Source organism: Trachurus trachurus, assembly GCF_905171665.1.
Source record: "Trachurus trachurus genome assembly, chromosome: 10".
NCBI classification, from domain to species: domain Eukaryota; kingdom Metazoa; phylum Chordata; class Actinopteri; order Carangiformes; family Carangidae; genus Trachurus; species Trachurus trachurus.
In genome coordinates this window covers 24,550,052-24,571,428 of record NC_139894.1, presented here as the reverse complement: position 1 = coordinate 24,571,428, position 21,377 = coordinate 24,550,052, and the positions used below count along the sequence as shown (strand labels likewise).

At 43.7% G+C, this 21,377-nt stretch overlaps 1 protein-coding gene across 1 annotated transcript in view; it reads right to left on the bottom strand.

The window, feature by feature from the left end:
- Positions 1-697: 697 nt before the first annotated feature.
- ablim3 (actin binding LIM protein family, member 3) overlaps positions 698-21,377 on the bottom strand; it is a 44,216-nt gene continuing 23,536 nt past the window's right edge. The window contains exons 4-23 of the mRNA XM_083980329.1: positions 18,459-18,574; positions 15,751-15,877; positions 15,438-15,531; positions 12,288-12,375; positions 12,095-12,153; positions 11,915-11,986; positions 10,145-10,306; positions 9,365-9,394; positions 9,090-9,216; positions 8,039-8,134; positions 7,578-7,628; positions 4,311-4,445; positions 4,059-4,129; positions 3,619-3,787; positions 2,305-2,334; positions 1,950-2,005; positions 1,745-1,811; positions 1,625-1,632; positions 1,444-1,524; positions 698-984 (exon numbers count right to left, since the gene is read on the bottom strand). Coding sequence (XP_083836455.1) covers positions 871-984; positions 1,444-1,524; positions 1,625-1,632; positions 1,745-1,811; positions 1,950-2,005; positions 2,305-2,334; positions 3,619-3,787; positions 4,059-4,129; positions 4,311-4,445; positions 7,578-7,628; positions 8,039-8,134; positions 9,090-9,216; positions 9,365-9,394; positions 10,145-10,306; positions 11,915-11,986; positions 12,095-12,153; positions 12,288-12,375; positions 15,438-15,531; positions 15,751-15,877; positions 18,459-18,574 — 1,753 coding nt within the window. The 3' untranslated portion in view covers positions 698-870. The remainder of the gene's footprint in view (positions 985-1,443; positions 1,525-1,624; positions 1,633-1,744; positions 1,812-1,949; positions 2,006-2,304; positions 2,335-3,618; positions 3,788-4,058; positions 4,130-4,310; positions 4,446-7,577; positions 7,629-8,038; positions 8,135-9,089; positions 9,217-9,364; positions 9,395-10,144; positions 10,307-11,914; positions 11,987-12,094; positions 12,154-12,287; positions 12,376-15,437; positions 15,532-15,750; positions 15,878-18,458; positions 18,575-21,377) is intronic.

Genomic DNA, 21,377 nt, shown 5'->3' with positions numbered 1-21,377 from the left:
ACCATACAGCTGCACAGTGAACTGCACCTATTGACGACCCTTTACTATTTAGTCATAACATTACATGGAATTGATCTGCTAATCTGTATATATGCATTCTCACTTTGGTTTTTATCTTCACACACATCTATGCAGGTCACACATTATGTTTGGAAAAAGTAGTGTCCACCTCAGATTGCTTCATGTTTGTTTCTGTATGGATTAGTGTAAACCAGAGGGGCACAGTATTCCATGTGAAAGAGCAAACAAACAAAAAAAAAAACAAGGGAGTAGGTAAACAAAATGCATCCTTAGAAACCAAAGCAAAGTGATGCTGTCTGCTCACACACTCATTCTTCTCATCTAATCATTCACACCGATAAAGTGTCATAAATGATGAACTGTATCTACATTCTACTCATTCAGATTGCTGGTGCTGCACACTCATAACTAAGAGAGCATAACAAATAAGGCAAAGCCAAAATTCTCCTCAATATATTTTAGTACTGTGGATCTGGTCACAGTCGTCTCCTCGTGTGGCCTTCCTCCGCCCCTTCACATCACTACTGTACTACGCTCTCTATTGCATACACTTCACTCCAGCACATCACCACAGCTGCACTGGCAACCGTGTAACAGTTTGTCAGTCCATCTGTGCATAATGTCCCTGTGCCCCCCCACCCCCACCCCTTTTTCCCCCTCTCTCAGCATCCCACAAGTCCACACTGGTGTGACCAGAATTTGGTTCGTCGTCTGAGGAGATTTAAAACAGGTTCTCAGCCATGGCAGTGAAACTGAGTAGAAGCCGTCCTCCCGTTCTCTTTATCCTCCACAGTCAAGTCAAGTGTCCGGCTCTGCTTGTGGCAGTGACTGACGGATGTCCTTGCTTTATTAAAAGAGTCGGGCCTGTTTCTTCAACTCATTCCTCTTCCACAGAGCCAGCCGGTCAAAGTCCTCCACCGTCATACCAAACACTTGGACAAACTCCTCTGGAGACAGGTGGCGCTGAGAAGAGACACACAGTTATCACGTCAAGTTTCACAGGTCAGCAGGTACCACTGAAATCAACAAGGTCATACCCTTGATAACATTTGTTGTCGTTCAGGGGATTTTTAAAGACATGAAACAAGTTGACTAGTAAACTGCCTTACACTGCATATTACACATGAGTTTTCTAAGGGTGAAAATTGAATTTATTTAAAGAAAATAAATCAGCATTGCCCTATATTTTCAGATCATAGTGTAAGAAAATGAAATGTACAGAAATATGACTATTAAATAGTTAAATCAGTATTTTATCCTGTTATACACAGGAAAATTGAGAGTGGAGGCACATTTGTCAGGAAGGTGTGGTTCTGCTGGTGAACATTTAGCTTTTAGCATTGCTAAAAGGCCTGGGCCAATGTCAGCTCAGTTAGCCCCATCGTTAAACATATAGGCTACTGGAATTTATTCACAGCTCACCTCCAGTCGGGCTCTGTCTACGTCTTTGGGCAGCCTGTTGCGCCCTCTGGTGGTGACAATGAGTGCTTCATAGGGGTAAACCTGCCAGGAAGGAGAGGCAGCCATCAGACCTCAGCGACCTGGTCTGGCCAACAGTCCTCACATGGAATTAATTAGCTAAGTGATTATGGTAAAACCTTACCTTGTACTCTGCTGGGAGAACAGAGAAAGAGAATCAAGTCAGTGCAATAGACAGAAAAGGCACTGAATTAACTGCTACAATTTAATGAGCGGTAGGTGTTTTCAGTTCATATTAAATTACCTCTGCTTCCCCAGTTGACCTCGCTGCCACTGTCGTACTGGTACTGGTAACAGTCTGCACTCTGAGGCTGCAGGTGCATAAAGGGACAGTGAGTTAAACAGTTCCATGTATTTTAGACTAAAATATTCTGTAATAAAGTCCAGAGGCATGTCTGACAAATAAACAACTCATCATATCGTGCTATGTCTTGTCACTGTGGTCTCACCCTCTGGATGCCATTGCGTCCATATCCTGGTAGTGAGGCGGACTTACAAACAAAATCTTGAATAAAACACACAAACAAACAAAAAACAGTGGGAAAATGCTTCAAACCAGCAGGTTTTATGTAGTTAGGCACATTGAAATGACATTGTCAGGTTAAAGCCAGTAGATGGCGCTCGTGACTAACAGAAAAAGTTTCAGACCTGTGAGAATAACACTGGAGCCCTGTGTTGCAAAGTAATTGAATCCAGCACAGATTGACTTCACTTCACTTCATGACAATTTTCATAGTCCATTAAAAAAACAATAAGTCACAAAGCATCTCTAAGATATTTATGAAATGTAAATGATAAACTCACCACTGTCAGTGCTGTACTGAGATCGTGGTGCTGTGAAATAAAGAAATCAGAGTTACATGGCATTACATCTCCTTATTGCAAAAAAAACAAAGAAAGAAAGAAAAATAAATATAAAAACTGCAGAATTTTTAACTTGCTCTAAATTTCAATTCAGTTTTTTAAAATATATTCAGAAAAATTTGCTGAGGAGGTTTGACAGCCATCTGTCTAGTTGAAAGCTTAACAAAGAAACAGAAAAGGAGCAAGTTGGGCACCCGTCAAGCCCTGGGAGGAATACAAAACATCAAAGGGGCAATAAGGCAGAAAGAGGCCAGGCAAGGCTGGTTCAGAGAGGAGGAGGGGGGGGGGAGAAAAAAACAGAAAAACATACAATCACACCAGCACAAAAAGACACCACCACGCTCCACCATCTAATCGCTCTACACAGCTTGTACGGTTACAAGCCTTTGTTGCCTTTCAACCATCGCCAACAGAGCCCTGTTCATTCGTGTCCCCTCCCATCTGAGAAACAGCTTTAATGAGAGATCTTACTGCTCATAAATAAAACAGGATATGGGACACCAGCTGTGAGAGCATGCGAGTGAGATAGACACACAGATAGATGGATGGATAGATGGAGAGTTAACAGAGTAGAATATAGAGAGAGTGATGATGTCAGGAGTGGGAGAAGGAGAAAAAGCCAAAAAAGCATGTTGGATGGGGAGAAAGACGGAGCAGCGAAGTGGAAAGAAGTTCCTAAAGGGGTGGACATTTGGACAGAGATGAAGACGGGCTGGTGTCTGCGTGTAAGGGGGTAAAATAAATAACCCTCCCAGAGCTCTGCGTGACCACCGGAGCTTGACCCTTTACAAAACAGAAACAACTCTGGTGGGCTCAGGTTCAGCTCACCACATCTGGCACGTCTGCACAACTGGTTTCTGTAGCTTGAAATGTCAGTGTGATCAGATATATCCCCAAAAACAATGACAGGCCACATCTGGTGCTGCCATCGCTGCTGCTCCTGCTGGTCTACCAGAGGTTCTGCAGCAGCTGTTCTCCCCTCTCCACCATCTTTCCACCTCAATAAACCAGCGAGCCCGCAGCGGCCATGACCCTCTCTGACCTGCATCCGCAACCTCGCTGCCCTCGCCCCAAACCCCCAATGACAGCGTACGCCCAGGCTCATAAAAAGCCCCCGTGGCATCGTATGTGATTACACTGGGCGGGATGTGGCTGCACAGAAATACATTCGGAGGCGGTGCGCATGAACTTGCAGAAACAGAAATAACAGGAGACAAAAGAGGGAGATGCACAGGGGGCAGGGTGGATCCTTACAGCCGTTGACGGTGTTGTTGTACGCCGTGGTGCCATAGCCTGTAGTGTTGAGTGTTTCCTTGCTCCCACTACGAGAATTCCTCGCGCTGCCCCAGGGGTCGTTGTCATAGGAACCAGATCTGGCTTTCATCTCCTCCTTTAGGATCATCCTCCCGATGCCACTCCCAATCTAGGAGGGAAAGAGAGCGAGGCGAGATGCGGAATGGAGGGGGAGAGAAAAAAAAACAAAAAAAAGGAGAGAGACATTAGGGAAAACTGCTAATTTAATGTACAAGTGTACAAGTAATGTGCAAAGATGGTGTGAGAAGCAAATAAAGAAAAGCAGGATAGTTTAAGCATCATACCATAAAAGGTGCATTATTTATGGGTGTTACCAAGGAGGGGACTTTCTTCAAACCGATGTTGAAGAAAGTGAGGAGAGAAAATAATGAAGCGCTTACTCTTTGAAGACTGTGACTCCAACTCTCTTCATCTCCTCCTGTCGAGAAGCGTCTTCTCGGCACCCGATAGGCTGAGAGAGGAGAGAGATGAAAGAGATTCCCTTGTATGAACGTGGAGCTCAGAGTGGAAGGCAGTAACGGAGCGGGTGAGAGAATAAATATGACAACAGAGACTTACAAAATTAACTGTACTCTCGTGTCTGTCTTCTTGGACCAGTAGAAAATTGAATTTACTACAAAGTCTTTCCTTACCCCTGGGGGAGCTGGCGTACGGGTAGTAGTCAGACTCTGACTGGGTGTATGGCTCAGGAGAGTAGGTGGACAGTCGGGAGGATCGGAGGATGTCCTCGCTGGTCCTGCTTTTGGTGGCTGCGTCCACGTGATTGTCTGTGGGGAAGTGGACAGAGTTTGGTGAGATATAAATAACAGAACAGACAAAGCAGCAGAGATAACTGGTGATTCTGCTTTGGGGAAGAGTTTGGCATATTGGGAAATATGATTATTTACTTTCTTGCTGGGAGTTAGTTCAATATGAAGCTGGAGGGGGGAGATAGTTACCATGGCTTAGTACAGTATCAACCTACCTGCACCTCTAAAGCTCAATAAACACATTATCTTGTTTATTAAATCAATACAAAAGTGTGAAAACAAGGTGCAGTTTTACAGGAGGTTTATGTGTCTCACTATTTCTTGGCTGGGAGCAAGACTACTGGGAATCAGTAGGGGGAAACAAATATGTACTGTCAAACCAGTAATTTTACTGTTTTAATTTAACTTTGGAAAAAGGCAGGATCCCTGTTTTCCTATGGTCCAGTCTTCATGCAGGGCCAAGCTACAGTAACTGACTTGTGGTTCAAGTTTCATATTGAATGGACAGATACACATTGATCTCTTGAATAACATTATATCCTGTCGGTTTGAGTGTAAAGACTGGTGGTTATGTGCCAGACTGTTTTGTGGTTTCAGCAGTGGCACTTTAGCCATTCTGGTTTTGTCTTGGTTTAAACAAAGTATAATGAATACTTAGTGAGAGTCGATGCTGCTACCTTTTTATGTAGCTATATTACAGTAGCTGTTTCCCTTGCTTCCATTCTCCGCTACCCTACACCCAACCATATCCTGACTCCAGCTTCATGTCAATTGAGTCATGAGAGTGGCATTGATCCTCTCATGTAGCTCTCAGCAGAAAATGAATCAGTGCATTTCCCAAATAACGCCAAGCTATTGCAGACAGCGCACCGTAATGTGCTGAGGAAGAGAACGTGTTAATGAACAACTTGCAGATTTACAGCAAATGAGTACATGTACTCCACAAATCCACAGTCATCATCCCACCATTGCTGTCAGAGAGGATCGATACCTCAGCCAACAGCATGAAAATAGCCAGCATTAAAGTGAGTTCAGTTACAGCTCAGCCTGAGGCACACAGTCGCTTCATGAGTGGTGTGCGGCGATGATATTGATGCCATTCTGCACTAAAGCACAGTCAATGGAAGTCAATGGGGGTGACATGCAGTGTAATGTCAGATAGATCGCTCTTCACTCTGTTAGCCATTAGCCATGCCAGCCCCGATCCATGATCCATTGAATTCCTATATACATGATGCATGACACCAATGGCAGACATTCTCATCTTTGGGATACGCACTGTCAGCTCGGCACCAGGTTGAGACACACACACACACGTAAACACTCGCCCGCGCGTGCCTGCACACACACACACACACAAACACCTACACACATATTCAGAACACAGTTTGACAGCAAACTGAAATTTCTGTCACTGTGTGTTTGTACAGTTCTGACACGGGAACACAAACACAGGAAGACAGACACAAACCGTACACACACACACACACACACACCAGAGAGACATGTGAAATATCTACGGTATCTACTGACAGCGAGACAGAAACAGCGAGAGGAGGGAGATACTTACAGTGGCAAGGTCACCGGGTAAAGTGGAGCAGAAGGTGGTGGGAAGTGAATAAAAGTGATTGGATGCAATAAAAAAGAGGTGAAAAGAAAAGGGACACATTATTGGAGCGTCGCAGAGGGAGATGTGGCAATGTGAGAACTTTGCTACCCGTATGGAGCAACGAGGACAAACTAGAAAGCGAAAAAGGCAGTTTGAGGCAGCCTCTTTTCTGTACAGGTAGCAAACTTGTTGACTGATTAGTACATAACAGGCCTTTGATGCGCACAGCAACTCCACATGTGCCTGTTCTGTTGTGGCTTTGACTTAACACCACTCAAGAGGAAATAATGATTAACAGCTGTTCAGGAAACATCAAGTACCAGAGAGGATCGGTGTGACGGATATAGAAGAGTGCGCTGAACATTTTCAAACGTATTTTACACCGCAGATGTAGAGTACTTTCTTCATCATATACAGAAAATTGTGGCCAGTGATGTACTAATTATAACTGAGTAACACAGAAGGGCGAAGTGTCTACACACAGGTCGACACAGTTCACTAACCCACAAATACCAACACACACACAAACAATACAGAGGAACATGCAGGACAACAACAAAGATAAACTCTCCTCCCAGAGACCTTAAGAGCCTTTTCCACTGTAATGTGATAGGGGGGATAGTGAGTCTTTTCCTTATGAATGTTTATGCTTGAGCACGCTCTCCAGACGGCTGAACTGCATTTAAGTTTAATGACTTGTGAGGAAAAGAGACAAAAATAGCATCTTGCGTTAACTGCGCTGCCACGCCATTTGACTCAACGACAACATAAATCCACACAATTAAGAAATCAGACTTCCCCTCTCACACACCCTGTCAGTTTTCTACAAAAGTGAGCGCAACATCTGTCTCTACATTCTACCAATTTCCTTTAAAAAACAAACGAAACAAAAAAAAAACACAAAAGAAACTAAACACAATCACAGTGACTGGTAAATCACACACTGAGCCCTGCCTAACAACTATTGGGCTGAAAAAAAAAAGAAGTCTCCACATAGCAAATAAAAAAAATTCAGTTATAATCCACTGTGCTTTGTTCCACTGTTCTGCTCTATTCTCCTGAATTGTGTCCTCAGAGTCCCATGTACTCAACACTTGTCATGCCTGAGCAACCCTGCCTTCACTCGTGGCCTATTCCAGCCCTGTCTGCTGACAAGAACCTGTCGTGCCGTAGCGACTGCACACTGAAGCGGGCATGCGTGTGTACGCTTGTGGCATGCACACTAAACACTTTACACAGCCGGTGCAATTAGTCTGATTGATCCTTATCCTTAATGTTGAAACAGGCTGTACAAGTCAAACTCAATTTCTTTTGTGCATTTCCAAGCATGGCGTCCGTCCTTTCCCATCCGTCTGTGTTTGTCTGTGACGGCTTCAATTTCAGTGATAACTGGGACGTCAATACTAGTCAATGCTGAGTCACAAGGGGCTGTTGGTGAACATTGATGGATCAGTAAAAACATCTACACCGAGTACTCAAACACAGCATGACTAAACTGACAGGAGGACAGGCAGGCTAAGGCGGGGCTAACTGCACTGTACCAGTTCTCTGATAGATGGGAGGCTTCCTGTAGATGTAGGGGTCCCCTGTAGCTGAGGAGAAAAAGAGGAGATGGAGAGGTGAAACATGGAGGAGTGAAAGGAGGAGCAGATGTGAGTTTCTGCTGGGGTGATGGGACGGAAGAGGAAGAGGAGGAGGAGGAGGAGATGGTGGTAGGAGGGATGGATGTGCAGGAAGGTGAAATAAGGTAAATAATGAAGTATGAGGGAAAAAATACGCCAGAGCAATTACATGTATGTGCAGTATAAAAATATGACACGACAGTCACATTTGCACACCCTCTCATTCCCACCGTTGAACTTAAAGCGGCCTCTCTGAGTGATTTGCATTAGTGGGTAATGGCTGATGAAATCTTCCCCACCCAATATGTAAAAAAAAAAAAATAATAATCTATGAGACTGTGAGTAGGGCGATGAGGAGATGGGGAGATGAGGAGTCCTACCTGGTACATGAAAATGTTTAGGGGGCTGGTTTGTGGTGGGTGTGCTTGACCGCCCCTCTTGGCCGTAATAAGGTGAACTCCTGCCACTCTCAGAGCCTGCAGCCAGCCACAGCCAATCACAGCAAAGGAAACATGAGCATGAAAGGAGGGCTTCAACACATGCGGATGAAAACTAAAACACTTTAACATCCATTCAAATTTCAAAGTAACATCAGATACCTAATGGCAAAGGTTATTGACTTGCCTGTGGTTATTTGTCTATGCACAAGTGCAAGCATTAAATGAAATGACAGCCAGGGAGCAACTGCAGCACCAGATAGCCAAATAAGTGTTTTGAAGTGAAGTGAAAGACATTCTGTCCTATAGTGTGGTGAGAGTGAGTCAACTCTAATATTAAATGATGGGACGTCTGTTGTACATATATATATTAACACATATATATTAGTTGTGATGATAAACAGATGGGAACAACAATCCGTTTGAGATCCATTAAAGAAACAGTTCAATATTTTGGGAAATATTCTATTCTTGCAGAGAGTTTCAATGAGAAGACTGATGGGACTCTCATGTCTGTACATTACAGTTGATCCACGGCTTGCTAATCAGCAAAAAGCCTGGAAGCAGAAGAAAAAAACTAGCTTGATTCTATCCATTAATGATGCCACATATCATTCCTCAAATTTCTCATTTATTTTTTATTCATACAAAAACCAAAGGTTTCCAGTTTCCAGTCTCTTTACACTAAGCTGAAACAAATGACCACTGGTGTCAAGTGAAATGACAATTAGGAGTGTGACTGATCTTTTCATCTAATTTTTATCAAGTAAGTAAATACATGCATTTCCCAAAACACCGAAGTAATCCTTTAAAATACTTAACTGAAATGAAATAATTCCCAAAATTCAAAATCTTCAGATCAGAAACTTCATACGTATGTGCTTGGTTAGAAGTACATGTCACATCAAATAAAGCATGAGTGACTTCACTGAGCATTTTCTCTCAGACAGACTGGTATGAAGCTCAGAGGCAGGAGTGATGCTTCGTGACTCACCAGGGTAGGCATAGTGCTGCGGAGAGCGAGGCATGATGGGTGACATGCCTTGACGGCTATATGTCGGCGAGTCTATGTAACCTGGACTGGAGCACCGTCTCTGCTTTATATCCAGGTTGTCGTAGTCCTGGGTGGACCAAGGAGACGTGTGAGATGTTAGGAGAAGAGCAGCGTGGAGACAAATAACTCGAGCGATGGGTTGAAATGACTGACTTGTATAAACCCGTCCTAAAAGCTCTGCTACATGCTTTGCACTTGGAGGAAGAAATTCTTACCTGAGAATAGGGCGAGAGTGTCCCGAGTGACTGGAGAGTCAGCAGAGAGAGAAGAATGGTTATTTGTACTGCAGCTCAGGAGGGGGAGAGAAACTATACAACACACAGCAGATTCAAATTCTGTCTATGCTTTTTGGTGGCGGTGGTGTTGCTGCATGGAACAAAGTGATGGCTAGTGGCTGTATGATTAATTTAGATTCAGTTAAATGAATAGTTTGACATTTTGGGAAATTAGCTTTTTTAATTTTCTGAAAAGATAGATACCACTGCCAGGTCTGTCTGTAGCTCACTAGTTAACAGTGTATATCCCTTCACATAAACCAAAATAATAATAAAAAAAATGGATATTAGGTTAGACTATTTCTTGATTTGGTTTAGGCAGTGAGACTTGGTGACGGACATACAAGTCTGACAGAGTCATGTTGATATTTTTCATCATCTCAAGAAGAAGGGATTTTCCTAAAATGGCAAACTATTCATAATGTAATAAACCATTTACCAGAAAACTGAATAATCTCTGTATGGGCAGCAACATCCTTCAAACAAATTGAAAAGTTTTACATAACTTTGTGCTCATTATTTGTATTATTTGATTATTTTTATTCTTTTTGTAACATAAAAAATGAAAACAATGAGCCCAACAAACAGTAAAAGACTGAGGTGTTATGAAGACACACACCTCTAAATATGAACCTAACAACTAAACAAAGTGTTTCTTGTGAAAACAGACCATTGATGAGACCGATTCTATGTTTGGTCTGGAGTGTGTAGCAGTAGTACCTCCCCATAGCTGTAAGTTTCTAGCCTGTCATCAGACGTGTATCTGTGGTAGGGCTGGTATGAGGAGGAAATGAGGTCTGGCTGTTGGACCTCATATATGGCCTTGACCTTTGGCAGGGCAGCTAGGTCCTTATAATCTAGGATCTTATTCTCCACTCTGGCCTGGAGAGAGGACACACACATACACCCACCAAACACAGAGACAACAGCAACAAGACCCAACGTCAACCACATGGACGATGCGCAGTAACAAAGCAGAATGGAAACTTCACCAGCGACTGTGAGCAGGTCATGCAGCGGGGGAGAAAGAGCTGATGAGGCACACACGCGGCTGCACATGCACATACAAGTACATGCGTGTGTGTGCTCATCAAAAGTACACATGTGCGCTGCAGAACCTGACAGCAGTGTAAGTTGTTGACCTTCAGGAGCTCAGCATGTGAGAGAAAGAGCGGAGGTAGCAAAGACAGCCAGAGAGGGGAGATGGTGTGGACAGGAAGTGTGCTTACGCTGCATTTCTCCCTCATCCATCACCTTAAACAGAAAGGTCATTGATTATGAGACGAGAGCAGGGCGAGGCTGAGCGGAGAGCAGTGACTCCTGCCTGCATGCAGACGCCCCCTTGACATGCTAATACTGCCGACATGCAGCAGCAGCACTCAGCAGACTGCCAAGCAGCACGTTTGGACCCGGTTCCACATTAGGCTGAGGCTTTGCTTCAAAATGGAACTGGTCCAAGTCTGGAGAGTGCACAGTGTGACGACCTTCACATAAACCTGGCATGCAAAGCACCAATTTGTTGATTTGCATGTCAAAACATACACAAGTAGGTTGAAAATGCGATAAATTGTGTTGTAAACTGAAGTTGTATTTAATTTGTTTCCCGTCAAGGTTTCATGACTAAGAACAATGCCAATATGCACACACCACACAGAAAATTCCCCAGAACTTCAACTATAAGAAAAACAAATTAAATTGAGAAGTTCAGGGAGGAAACTTTGAGGAGATAAGACGAGCTGCAGAGAAAGTGTCTTGGTGTTGATAGGATAGCACTGTACTGTGCCTTTCCCTTTTCTGATTATATTTCCTTTTTCATGGACCAACAAGTGTGTTGGGAGTACGTGCATTATCAACATCTATCAACATATAAGACATCTTTTACATATTTTACCTGCTGGTGGCGCTAATTGCAAACTCAATGGATCACCAAAACATTAGGGGCTATCTTGCACAGATATTGAATGTCTGTATAAGACTCAACTCAGTGGTTTTTGAGAAATTTCTCACTGAACGACAGTGGTGGACTGACTCTGCTAACTGTAGTAAGATATTTAAGTTTCAGCTAGATTTGATCTAGTTTCTTGTTTCTAAGATCTACACATCTTGTTTATGATTTGCAAATCACCATATCAGTGCTTTCTGGACACTGATGACTGGATATGGCCATCAGTGTTGGTTTTATGATGAGAAAAAAAAGAAAAATAGAAGGAGACCAATATGTGTGCTGTTGTAATTTCTTGTTGCAACAGTTGACAACAAGATATTTTCTCACATATCTTCAACTCCTGCAGCATGACTAATGACGACAGAGTTGGTAGGACACAGACAAGTGAACAGGCCAAGGGAGTGAGCAGCCTCTCTGGTTGGTGCTTAACCATTCAAGCCTATGGGTAGTGCTTGTGTTATCTGGTGTAGCAATTGTGCTTTTAGGGGAAGCTAAGTGGCAGTGGCAGCTAAAAGGGACTGAAAGCTGCAGACTCATTCACTTACACATATAACCCTGCTGGGAGAGCCTATTGAGGAGCCTGGTGGAGAGATGGAGGTCTCCGACAGGCGTCTGTGCTGTGAGGTGGAAACAGACAAAGAACAGAAGAGAGGGGGCAGAGAACACGATGAGGAAATTACAGTTTTCATTTTACTTTAACAAGTTCACTTGGAGCTCCGTCTCACCCTGAGCCTCCTCTCTGCTCTTGCTGCCTGCTTGCATAATGGGTGCCACACCTCACATCCTGAAGAAGAGCGAAAGAGAGACAGGTTGGGTGTTCCCACATGCCATGCATTTTGTCTACATAAACTACAGTGTGAGCGCGTGTGTGTGGGTGTCCGTATGTCAGTGTGTGGATGAACTGGCTGCAAGTTTCACCTGTCAGGTACATTTCCTCCCCCTCTTTGAACATCAAGTTACAGCGGGCACATCGGGCGCAGGTCGGATGGTAGTGTTTTCCTCCCGCCTGTGAAGAGGAGAGGAGAGGAGAGGAGAGGAGAGGAGAGGAGAGGAGAGGAGAGGAGAGGAGAGGAGAGGAGGACATGTGACTGAACATGTACATTTTCATTATGAATAGAGTGAAACGTTAATCTAGAAATTGCAGCCCCACCTTGGGCAGGTCATCATGTCCATATGTTTCCTACTGCTTATCATCTGACCTATCATCTGGTCTCATAATGTATTGAGACATCATTGCATAGCCAGTAGCAGTTTCATCAGCATGCAGCAATCACATGATAGCAGACACCACCCGTTCTCCCCCACGCCGTAATCAGAGCAAAGATCCCTGTAGGTCAGTCACATGAAGAAAAGTGTAGGAGGACATCAGTGTGTGTGTGTGTGTGTGTGTGCGTGCGTGCGTGCGTGTGTGTGTGTGTGTGCTATAGAGAGAAAACAGAAGTAGGTGTCAATGTAAGTGAAGGACACAAGAGTGTGATACTTGTCCTTGGACACACAGAGCGCCCCAGGGGAACACAACTGAACACACATGGCCCAGGTGAAATGGACACATGAAATGATGCAGTGTGATGTCACCGAGCTGGGCCTGTCTATCAATCCAGTCCACTTCATGGCTTGTGATGTTTCTCACACGCATCTCCACGGGAACCAGTGACTGAGGCGTGGCAACGTCCCATCACCTTTGCCTTCCCTGATACACCATTAGAGAATTTCTATTTATAGAAACACTGCTGACACATGGCCCATGTCACAGAGACCTGTACTGTTTCATCTGAACACACCCAGCATGCATGTTGGAGTCTGAGTGTGCGTGTGTGTGTGTGTGTGTGTGTGGTATGATGTCATATTACACTGCTAGGACTTTTTCCTGCTTTTCATAAAACTGATACCTGCGGGAAATCGGGTCTTTTTGTCGATTCTCTCTCCAGGAACTACCAGCGTTCGGCTCTTAATCTGAGCTTTAACCCGTCGCTGCTTTCTCTCTCTGTCTGTCTCAGTTTACTGTGAAAGGAAAGCCAGCAGAGGATGCAGCATTTCCGTCGCCTGCTTTCGGAGCAGCAGTGCTCGTACCGTCTCTGGTCATTAGGTATCAGCTCAGTAACTGCTGTTACCGTTTCTAATGAGGTCCCCATTCTCTCCAGTGGCATTAATAGGCTGCTATATTTATTGGCAAACTAAGACACTGAGGAAGTGCAGAGAAGAGGAGAAGTGAAACTGATGAAAGGAAGGTTTTATGCTTCGTCTTCCGCTTTTGTCTTGATTTTCTCTAAAACTGCTCATTAAACTAACAACCATTGGTTGTGGAAAGTTGGACTGAGACAGGACTCTGTGGGACAGGCATTAGAGATTTCAATGGAGAAGAGAAATGCAGTGTTATGTGCTAGGGTACAAATTGGGAGTTTGAGCAGTTATCGTATATATTTGCATCTTTTTTTATATCTTTTGGGGCTTTTCCGCCTTTAGTGGACATATAGCCATATAGCCTCAACACATGGGGCGGGTGCTCTACCAACTGAGCAAAACACCACCCGAACATATCTACATCTTGTAAGCAAAATATATGATGCTACGCTGTAATATAATTGTTATAGCTATACAACTACAAACAAAATAGAGAGCTGAGTGATTTATTTATTAGGGGATTGTCAGTTATTTGGATAATAATTTATGTTGTGTTAAAAGTGAGAATTTTGTTCTTTCCCATTTGATTATCTGCAATCACTGTGATTTATTTTTGATAACTACTCACTGCTTTCTGAAATGTTACAAACCAATCTACCTATCAAATCAATTAATCCAGGGAACAGACAAAAAAGACAAACAAAGGCAGATTTACTGTAAGTGAGACTAATGTTTATATGAAAAATGTGAGTTAAACTTATCTATTGTTCATTTTCACAAAAAGACTAAAATCTTAGAGGAACTTAATTAAAACAGCTGCTTGAATAAACAATGCATCTGGGAAAGTGCCCTGAAGAAAATTATATGCTCTTCTTATCCTAAATGTAAACTGTTTGTGGAGTTACAGTAAGTCCTCTGGATCAGACTTCCTGTGTCAAATCATTTGCGTGCAGCATCTTTAAGAAATGGATCATTATTTGACAGGAGAAAAGAGAGAGAGAGAGAGAGACTCACACACACACACAGTGAGTGAGAGAGAGACATGAGGGAAGAGAAGAGAGAGAGAGTGGGAGACTCGCAGATAAAGGCTGATATGTCCCCATGTCTATAAATAGTCCAGAGAGGCTGACAGTCAGGAACAAAGCACTTTACACCAGTCATTCTGACAAGCAAAGGAGCACAGGGACAACAAGACCCTGTGTGTGTGTTCATGTGTGTGTGTGTGGCTAAGTTTTACTACGTCCGCTCCCTTTCCCCATGTCCCAGTTGACATGAGACACCCTCCAGAGACTCTTCCAAAACATTTAATTAGCATCTGCACTTTATCACTCCCATTATTGTCCCTTCACGTCTTCCCCCTCCATCCCAGCTTCGTCTCCTCTGCTCCCCTTCTTCCATCTCTTCTTTTTAAAAATACTTCAGCGTAAAGAGTGCACAAAGAACAACTGCATTTTTATCACTGCAGAGTTTGTTTTCTCCGTCTCCCCTCCTTCAATCTTTCCCCCTTCACTCTTTACTCTCTGATCTTTTTATAACTCCCTTTTCCTCTCAACTCCTCACATGTCGTTATGATCCAATCCACCTTTTTTTTCTCCGTCCTGATACTGGAGGTAGACCTGAGTGTTTCTACTCTGTGTTGTTTGAAGAGTTAGTAAAGTTGAAGAAGTTTGACCATGCCGACACACTGTGGCTGAATTTGTTTTGGCTTAGTAAAGCAGGACAAAATTGTATCACCCCCTCAACAATTTTAAATCGCTCACTCCCTAAAGCACAGTGGGGCTTAGACAGAGCTGAGGATAAAATGCAACTGCTCATTTCTGATAACGTTGATTACGCTCAGTTGCCAGAGTCAACTCGCAATTCGGATTTCAGTGCTGCCATGGTATTTCTGTGCGGCCAAATCTCTGCCAACAAAAATCTAATGTTGAAATCTGGTTCTGTTCTCACCTCCAGAACTCTTCCACTGATGTATCTGCTGCAGGTCTCACATTTCACCCCGTACTGGGCATGGTAATCTGCCTCACAGTATGGGACACCATCCCTGTAATACAGAAGAAAATATAAATAAAGCTGCAGTGGAGCATCAGATGCACAGTTTTCCCCCTCCGAAGAAAAACTAAACAACAAAAAAAAGCTGAGTTCCTTTCATCACAAAACAAACACTGCGGGACATTTTTTCAATTTGTGTGTCTTCTCTGAGTGAGACATCCTTTGAAATGCTGTGTTTCTCTTTGTTTTTTTTTCCCTTTCACACACTTACTTGCTGATGTATTCTCCGGTGAGAACCATGTTGCAGGTCCGACATCTGAAGCAGCTGACGTGCCACTGTTTCTCCAACGCCAGGAGAGACTGTCCCTGCTTGATCTCGGCTCCACAGCCAGCACAGTCTGGAGACAGAGAAAGAGCATGCGAGACAAAAAGGAACAAGGCCGAGATATGAGGGGTAAAGAGGAGAGGGAAGGATGCAGACAGAAAGAGAGTGAAGAGGGCATATGGGAGAGGTTGAAGCACAGAGAGAGAGAGAGAGAGAGAGAGAGAGAGAGAGAGAGAGAGAGAGAGAGAAATCAGAGAAATAGAGTGAGCCAAGGTGTTATCGAACATCTTAAAACACCAACTGTGTTTCGAGTGTAGTCTTCTACCCCTTTGGCACAACCACCTCCTTAATCAATAGCTGGTCTAATGCAGGATATTGTAGAGCTGTGGGTCCTCTCAACTGTAAGCACTGTTAAACATGACTGAAAGCAGGCTGCAAGCAGAGACAACTGTAACAGCCCCAGGGCCCCAGGTTGAAATCCCCCTCATAGGAGACAAGTATGAATCTCTCTTTTCTCGCACATGTACACACTCTAGTCTATATACAAACATCCTGTATTGTACATTCCAGCTCCCTCAGACAGACGCCCCGACACATGTTATTGACCACTGAAAGAAGCAGTTCGGTGCCGAGTCTGCAAATGATGCACGGCTGCAGAGTGTCAAACTGCTGAAAAAAAAAGGTCAGCGCTCCATTTGTTTCCATTTAGAAGATGTTTGGCTCAGCTTAACCTTTTCTAAACTGGTCTGCTGCCCCCGAGGCACACAGGACTACTCCACTCTGCCCTGTCAGCCCATTCAAACTGTTTTACACTGTTAAAAAAAAAACTGCAGTGTATCGAGTTGGGTGCCTGCAGTCTAAATAAATCTTAACTGTCATTCGGTGGTGAGAGTGCTGAGTCGATCTCAGCTCCAGACTGCTACTGTGCCCAGCTGATTTTCTACTGAGTCATGATACAGTTCCCATTTTAGCAATCAAATGTAGTGGGGATTAGATCATCTGCAATTACGTAACAGAGCTTGTGGCAAGAAAGGAAGAACATATTTTATGAATTGTGCTTAAAAATTCACCCTGAAGGAGAGAAGACTGAAAGTGACTCCTGCACTTTCTGGTTGCACTCCCATTTGTAACAATAGAGCAGGAGGTTTTATTTGTTAGAAGCTGATTTTTACGTCACTGAATGGAGAAGAGGCCAGGCACAGTATACTGTAGGATGTGTGTTTAAGTTTTAACCTGCAACACTGACTTCATGCTCTTTGTGGTTTCTCTTTTAAAGAACAGTTTAGCATTTTGGGGAAAGATCCTTAAAAGCGTCATTGATAAGAATGAATGAATGTCCTTTAAATTTGAAGCTACCGCCTGAACCTGGTTAGCTTAGCTTAGCATTAGAATTAGAAACACGGTGAAACAACAAGCTTATGTCTTTTCCCTTCCATTAAATAGTCTGGGTCACAGCCTCCCGCAAAACCACATTTTCTTTTGACGATAAAACAAACGCGATACATGATGTTAATCATTGAGCCTTGAAGATGTTGGTTGGCAGATTTTATTGCAGTTTGGTCAGAGGATTCAAACACGCTGCGGTTCGCGTGGTACACACTCAGCCCTTAGGCCACTGGGATGCTCTGATATAAAATTCATGATGCAGAACAATTCCAGGCCTCAAATGAAGTCAGCTGAGCTTCGTAAAACTAGACGTTGTGGATATTTACTACAGTCAGCAAATTATTTATTTATATTGAAAAATTCCACATATATATTTTTCATTTTTGCATGACATTCTGATTAAGATAGAGGTTGTCCTTAATACACCATCAAGGGTTAGAATATTAAAGTTAACCTTGGTAAAGGTTATGTTCATCAGTACATAAATCAGCAAATATTAGTGAATAAAGTTTGCTACCAGGTTATTTCCCGTTAAATAATAGTTTTGTCCCTGGCAAATGCATTTCCATCACTTTTCCACATCTAGCATAAATTAGCATTCTTAAAATTTCAGCTTGTTTCACAAAAAAGAAGAGGAGGAACAGTCTGTAACAGGCAGTGCATTATTAGTGCCTGCACTTTGTGTCCCGTCCCATAGACTGCCTGCTCATGAGACAGAATAATGAACGCGTACCTGGGGAGCCGTTTGGATTTTATTCTCCTGAATGGAGCGATCTGGGGCGGACATTTATTCACTGCTTCTCTACCATCTGTTATTACTGCACAGCCAGTGAGCAGCAGCCTGCTGTCTGTGTGTCACACTCAACAAATGATTCACTATCAATCACTGCTGCTCCTTTGTGAGATAACAATTTGTCATTTTCCTGCTTTATGTTGAAAAGGAGAGGGCTGCAAATACCTGTATAATAACACTGTATATTTACTTAATTATGTGCAGAGAGATGCGACCAGATGTGCAGTGAATGCATCGTATCCTCAATTCTCTTCATGCGTAGTGATGACAGTAATGAATGAATGATGTGTCTGTTTGTGTTGCATAACTCTCAGCTGGCGGATCAGCTTGACAGGTCAGACGACCGATTTGACAGACTCTCGATTAGCTAAACGAGCTAAATGGGCCTCATGGACACATCGAGTTAGCCTCAGTGCTCCGTAACGGCGGGTGGCCCTAAACAGAACGGACAGAGCGAGGCGGACGCTGGACTTACGGCTGGGCCCGTGGATCTTGATCGGTTCATTTGATTTGACGAGTGTGTGCGAGCACTGCTGGCACACGCAGTCCTTTCCACTGAACGTCACTCTGTCTCCGATGGGGAAGGGTTTACTGAGGATGAAAAAAAGAGAAAAAAAGGACAGAGAGAGAAAGGATTAGAAAACTGGGGAAGGAGCACACGATACGAGATAAAATGCCTGCAGTGATTTTCTGTGTTTACATTTCAACCAATTGTACACGTGGAAAAACAAATGGGTGCTGGCAGGAACATGACTGGGTGACAGACAGATCATAATGCTGCTGACACAAGCTAAACTCGGTGCGACATCCTCTGTGAACCTGAAAGTACATTTGTAAACAGTCGAGCCGACGGGTTAATAGGACGCTGATTGTTGCAGCAGCACCTGGCTGCTCTGTGATTAAAGAGACGATAATGTGGCGCTGCCACTGTCTCCTGAAGGGAAAACTGGCTCTCTCAGTGAGAATGAAAACTTATTAAGGAGACTGTGCGGAGTGCATACTGATCCTAACTGCCGCCTTCTCTCGCAGTCTGTCCGCCCAGTTCGCTCCCATGCCTCGCTCGCTCCCTGCACAGCTGGTGCCACCAGGTCACTGTTTTCCTCGTCACTTTAAAACCGCGCCGCTGTAAAGAAGAGTAAATACACAAGCTGACAAAAACAAAATCAGATTGGCACTGTTTTTGTCTGTCTTCCCTCTGCTTTTCAAGGAGACGGATTGATTTCTTTATGACTGGGAAGGATGTGAGAATGAATGGGGAGCTAAAAGGCTTAGGGAAGCCTGTTTAAAAGACATAGACGGCAGTAATCCTTTTACTCCCCCGCCAAGGCCTGGAGCCGGAGCCAAGACCCAGAGGGAGGCTAGAGTCTCCAGCGGGGATCACAGTCAGCACACAGAAGTGCAGCGCATCCATGTACACACTTGGAGATGTACGGAGGCGAGCGTGGATAAGAGCTTGTGCAGGGTATACAGTGCATGGCAGCAGTGGCAGCCCGAGAAAGTGTGTTTCTAAGGAGCATTTCTGGGAGCATGTTACGACTGCGTGTCTAAATATGTGGGCGAACTGGCACATACAGTCTTCTAGGTTGGCTCCTTTGTGCTTTTATATTATTCAAAGAAGGACAACATCCATACATAAAACAGAAAGGACAAACAAGTGAGAAGAACAGCAGAGACATTTCAGAACACAAATTATTCAGCGATAGTCCTGGTAAACATCGGAAGAGAGGCCAAATCAATGAGAACTGATAAAGCGCGTTATTCATTAAGGCTTCATTTTAAAATCATCTTTTCAATGGTCCCAAGGTTAACCATCTGTTTGCGTTTGATGAGCCATACTGGGCGAAAAGCTAAACATAGAACGCCAGAGCAGTCAGAGTTTGAAACATGATGCTGGTTTTCGAGGTTTGTGTTTGGGTCCATTTCTAAGCATAGCAGACTATATCTCTATATAAATGGCTGATCATAGCTACGGCGGCCTATAGTCTAAGTGCACAAAATGCTGTGGCGGTGCAGAAAAAGTCTGCTGGTCTGCGTTTGACCTTGTCTTTACCTGTGTGTTGCTCTCACTCCCTCAAGACACTCTTGCCTTGTCAGCCTTTCTGAACGCTTTAAAAATTTACTGTTTACATATTTAATGCATGTTTTTTTTTTTTTTACTGGCCACAGAAGTAAAGCTATTTCTGGCTTTAGTGATGTGCCCTCTGGCTTTGATCTCCACTGCTTTTTAAAAAACAAAAAGAGAAGTGAAACTTGCAGTCTGCCTTCATTAGAGCTGAGGCTGCGATGACAAAGAGAGAGGGGGACGATCATGAAGACATGAAGAAAGATGATAGCATGCGGATGATGATTAAGAACAGGAAGATGACGGCGGGAATAATGAGGATGGTGGAGAGGGAGGGGTGGGGATGGTGATGGTGGTGGTGGTGGTGGTGGGTGGGGGGGGGCTGAGAATAAAAGAGGTGGTAGAAGAAGGGACTGTGAGCAATGTGACAGGGGGCAGACGGAGCAGGAAAGAAGAGATTCACCCTTCGGCTTCTCGCTGTCTCTTCCACATAAGCTGACAACACACACACACACACACACACACACACAAACACACACATCCCTGTCAGTGCCAGGGCTGGTCCCCTGACTGTCTCCGGCCAGTTGGTGTCGGTTTGGCTTTTTCTGCCCACGACCGCTTGTTTATCAGCCAAAAAAAAAAAAAAACTGAAATGATGAAATAAAAAGAGAGGCCAAAAGAGATGCTGACTCATTGTGGGTGCGTTAAGGAGGTGCTTAGCATGAGCACTGATGGAGGTCAGAGGAGAGATGGCCTACTTCTACTGAGTCTAACAGTGTGAAACACCAGGTCAGCTCTTTTCTTGAGTCGTGTCTGGACTAAGCAAAAACGACAGCGTGCTGCAGATTCCCAATCAAACTGTTCTCTAACTAACAAGCCACTTCCACTAATGAATCCTCACGTCTCTGCTTCCTCGCAGTGCCGAGCTGATACAGAACAGTACAGATAAAGATGTGATGAAGTATTGTGCACACATGGTTACTTTGTGCAGACTGGTATACCATGGTGGGCGGGGTGTAAGAAAATAGTTTTAAAAAATCAGAGTATATCGTCTTGCTTGAGTATCACTATATTGTATTGTTGCCCCTGTATCGTGATACTGGCGTACCAATACACACCCCTGCCTTCATTGAAGTATGTTTAATTGTATATTGCAGAACATGAATACTGTGTACAGTATATCTTGATGAATTTATTTTTTTATGGGAAATCAGTTGAGAGGCAGATTAGTTATATCAGATTTAGTCTAATATCACACGCTAGAGCTGCTCTGATTCTTGAATATCTAATGTGAAACAGGATGTACTGTATGTGGTGATGATGACTGATAGC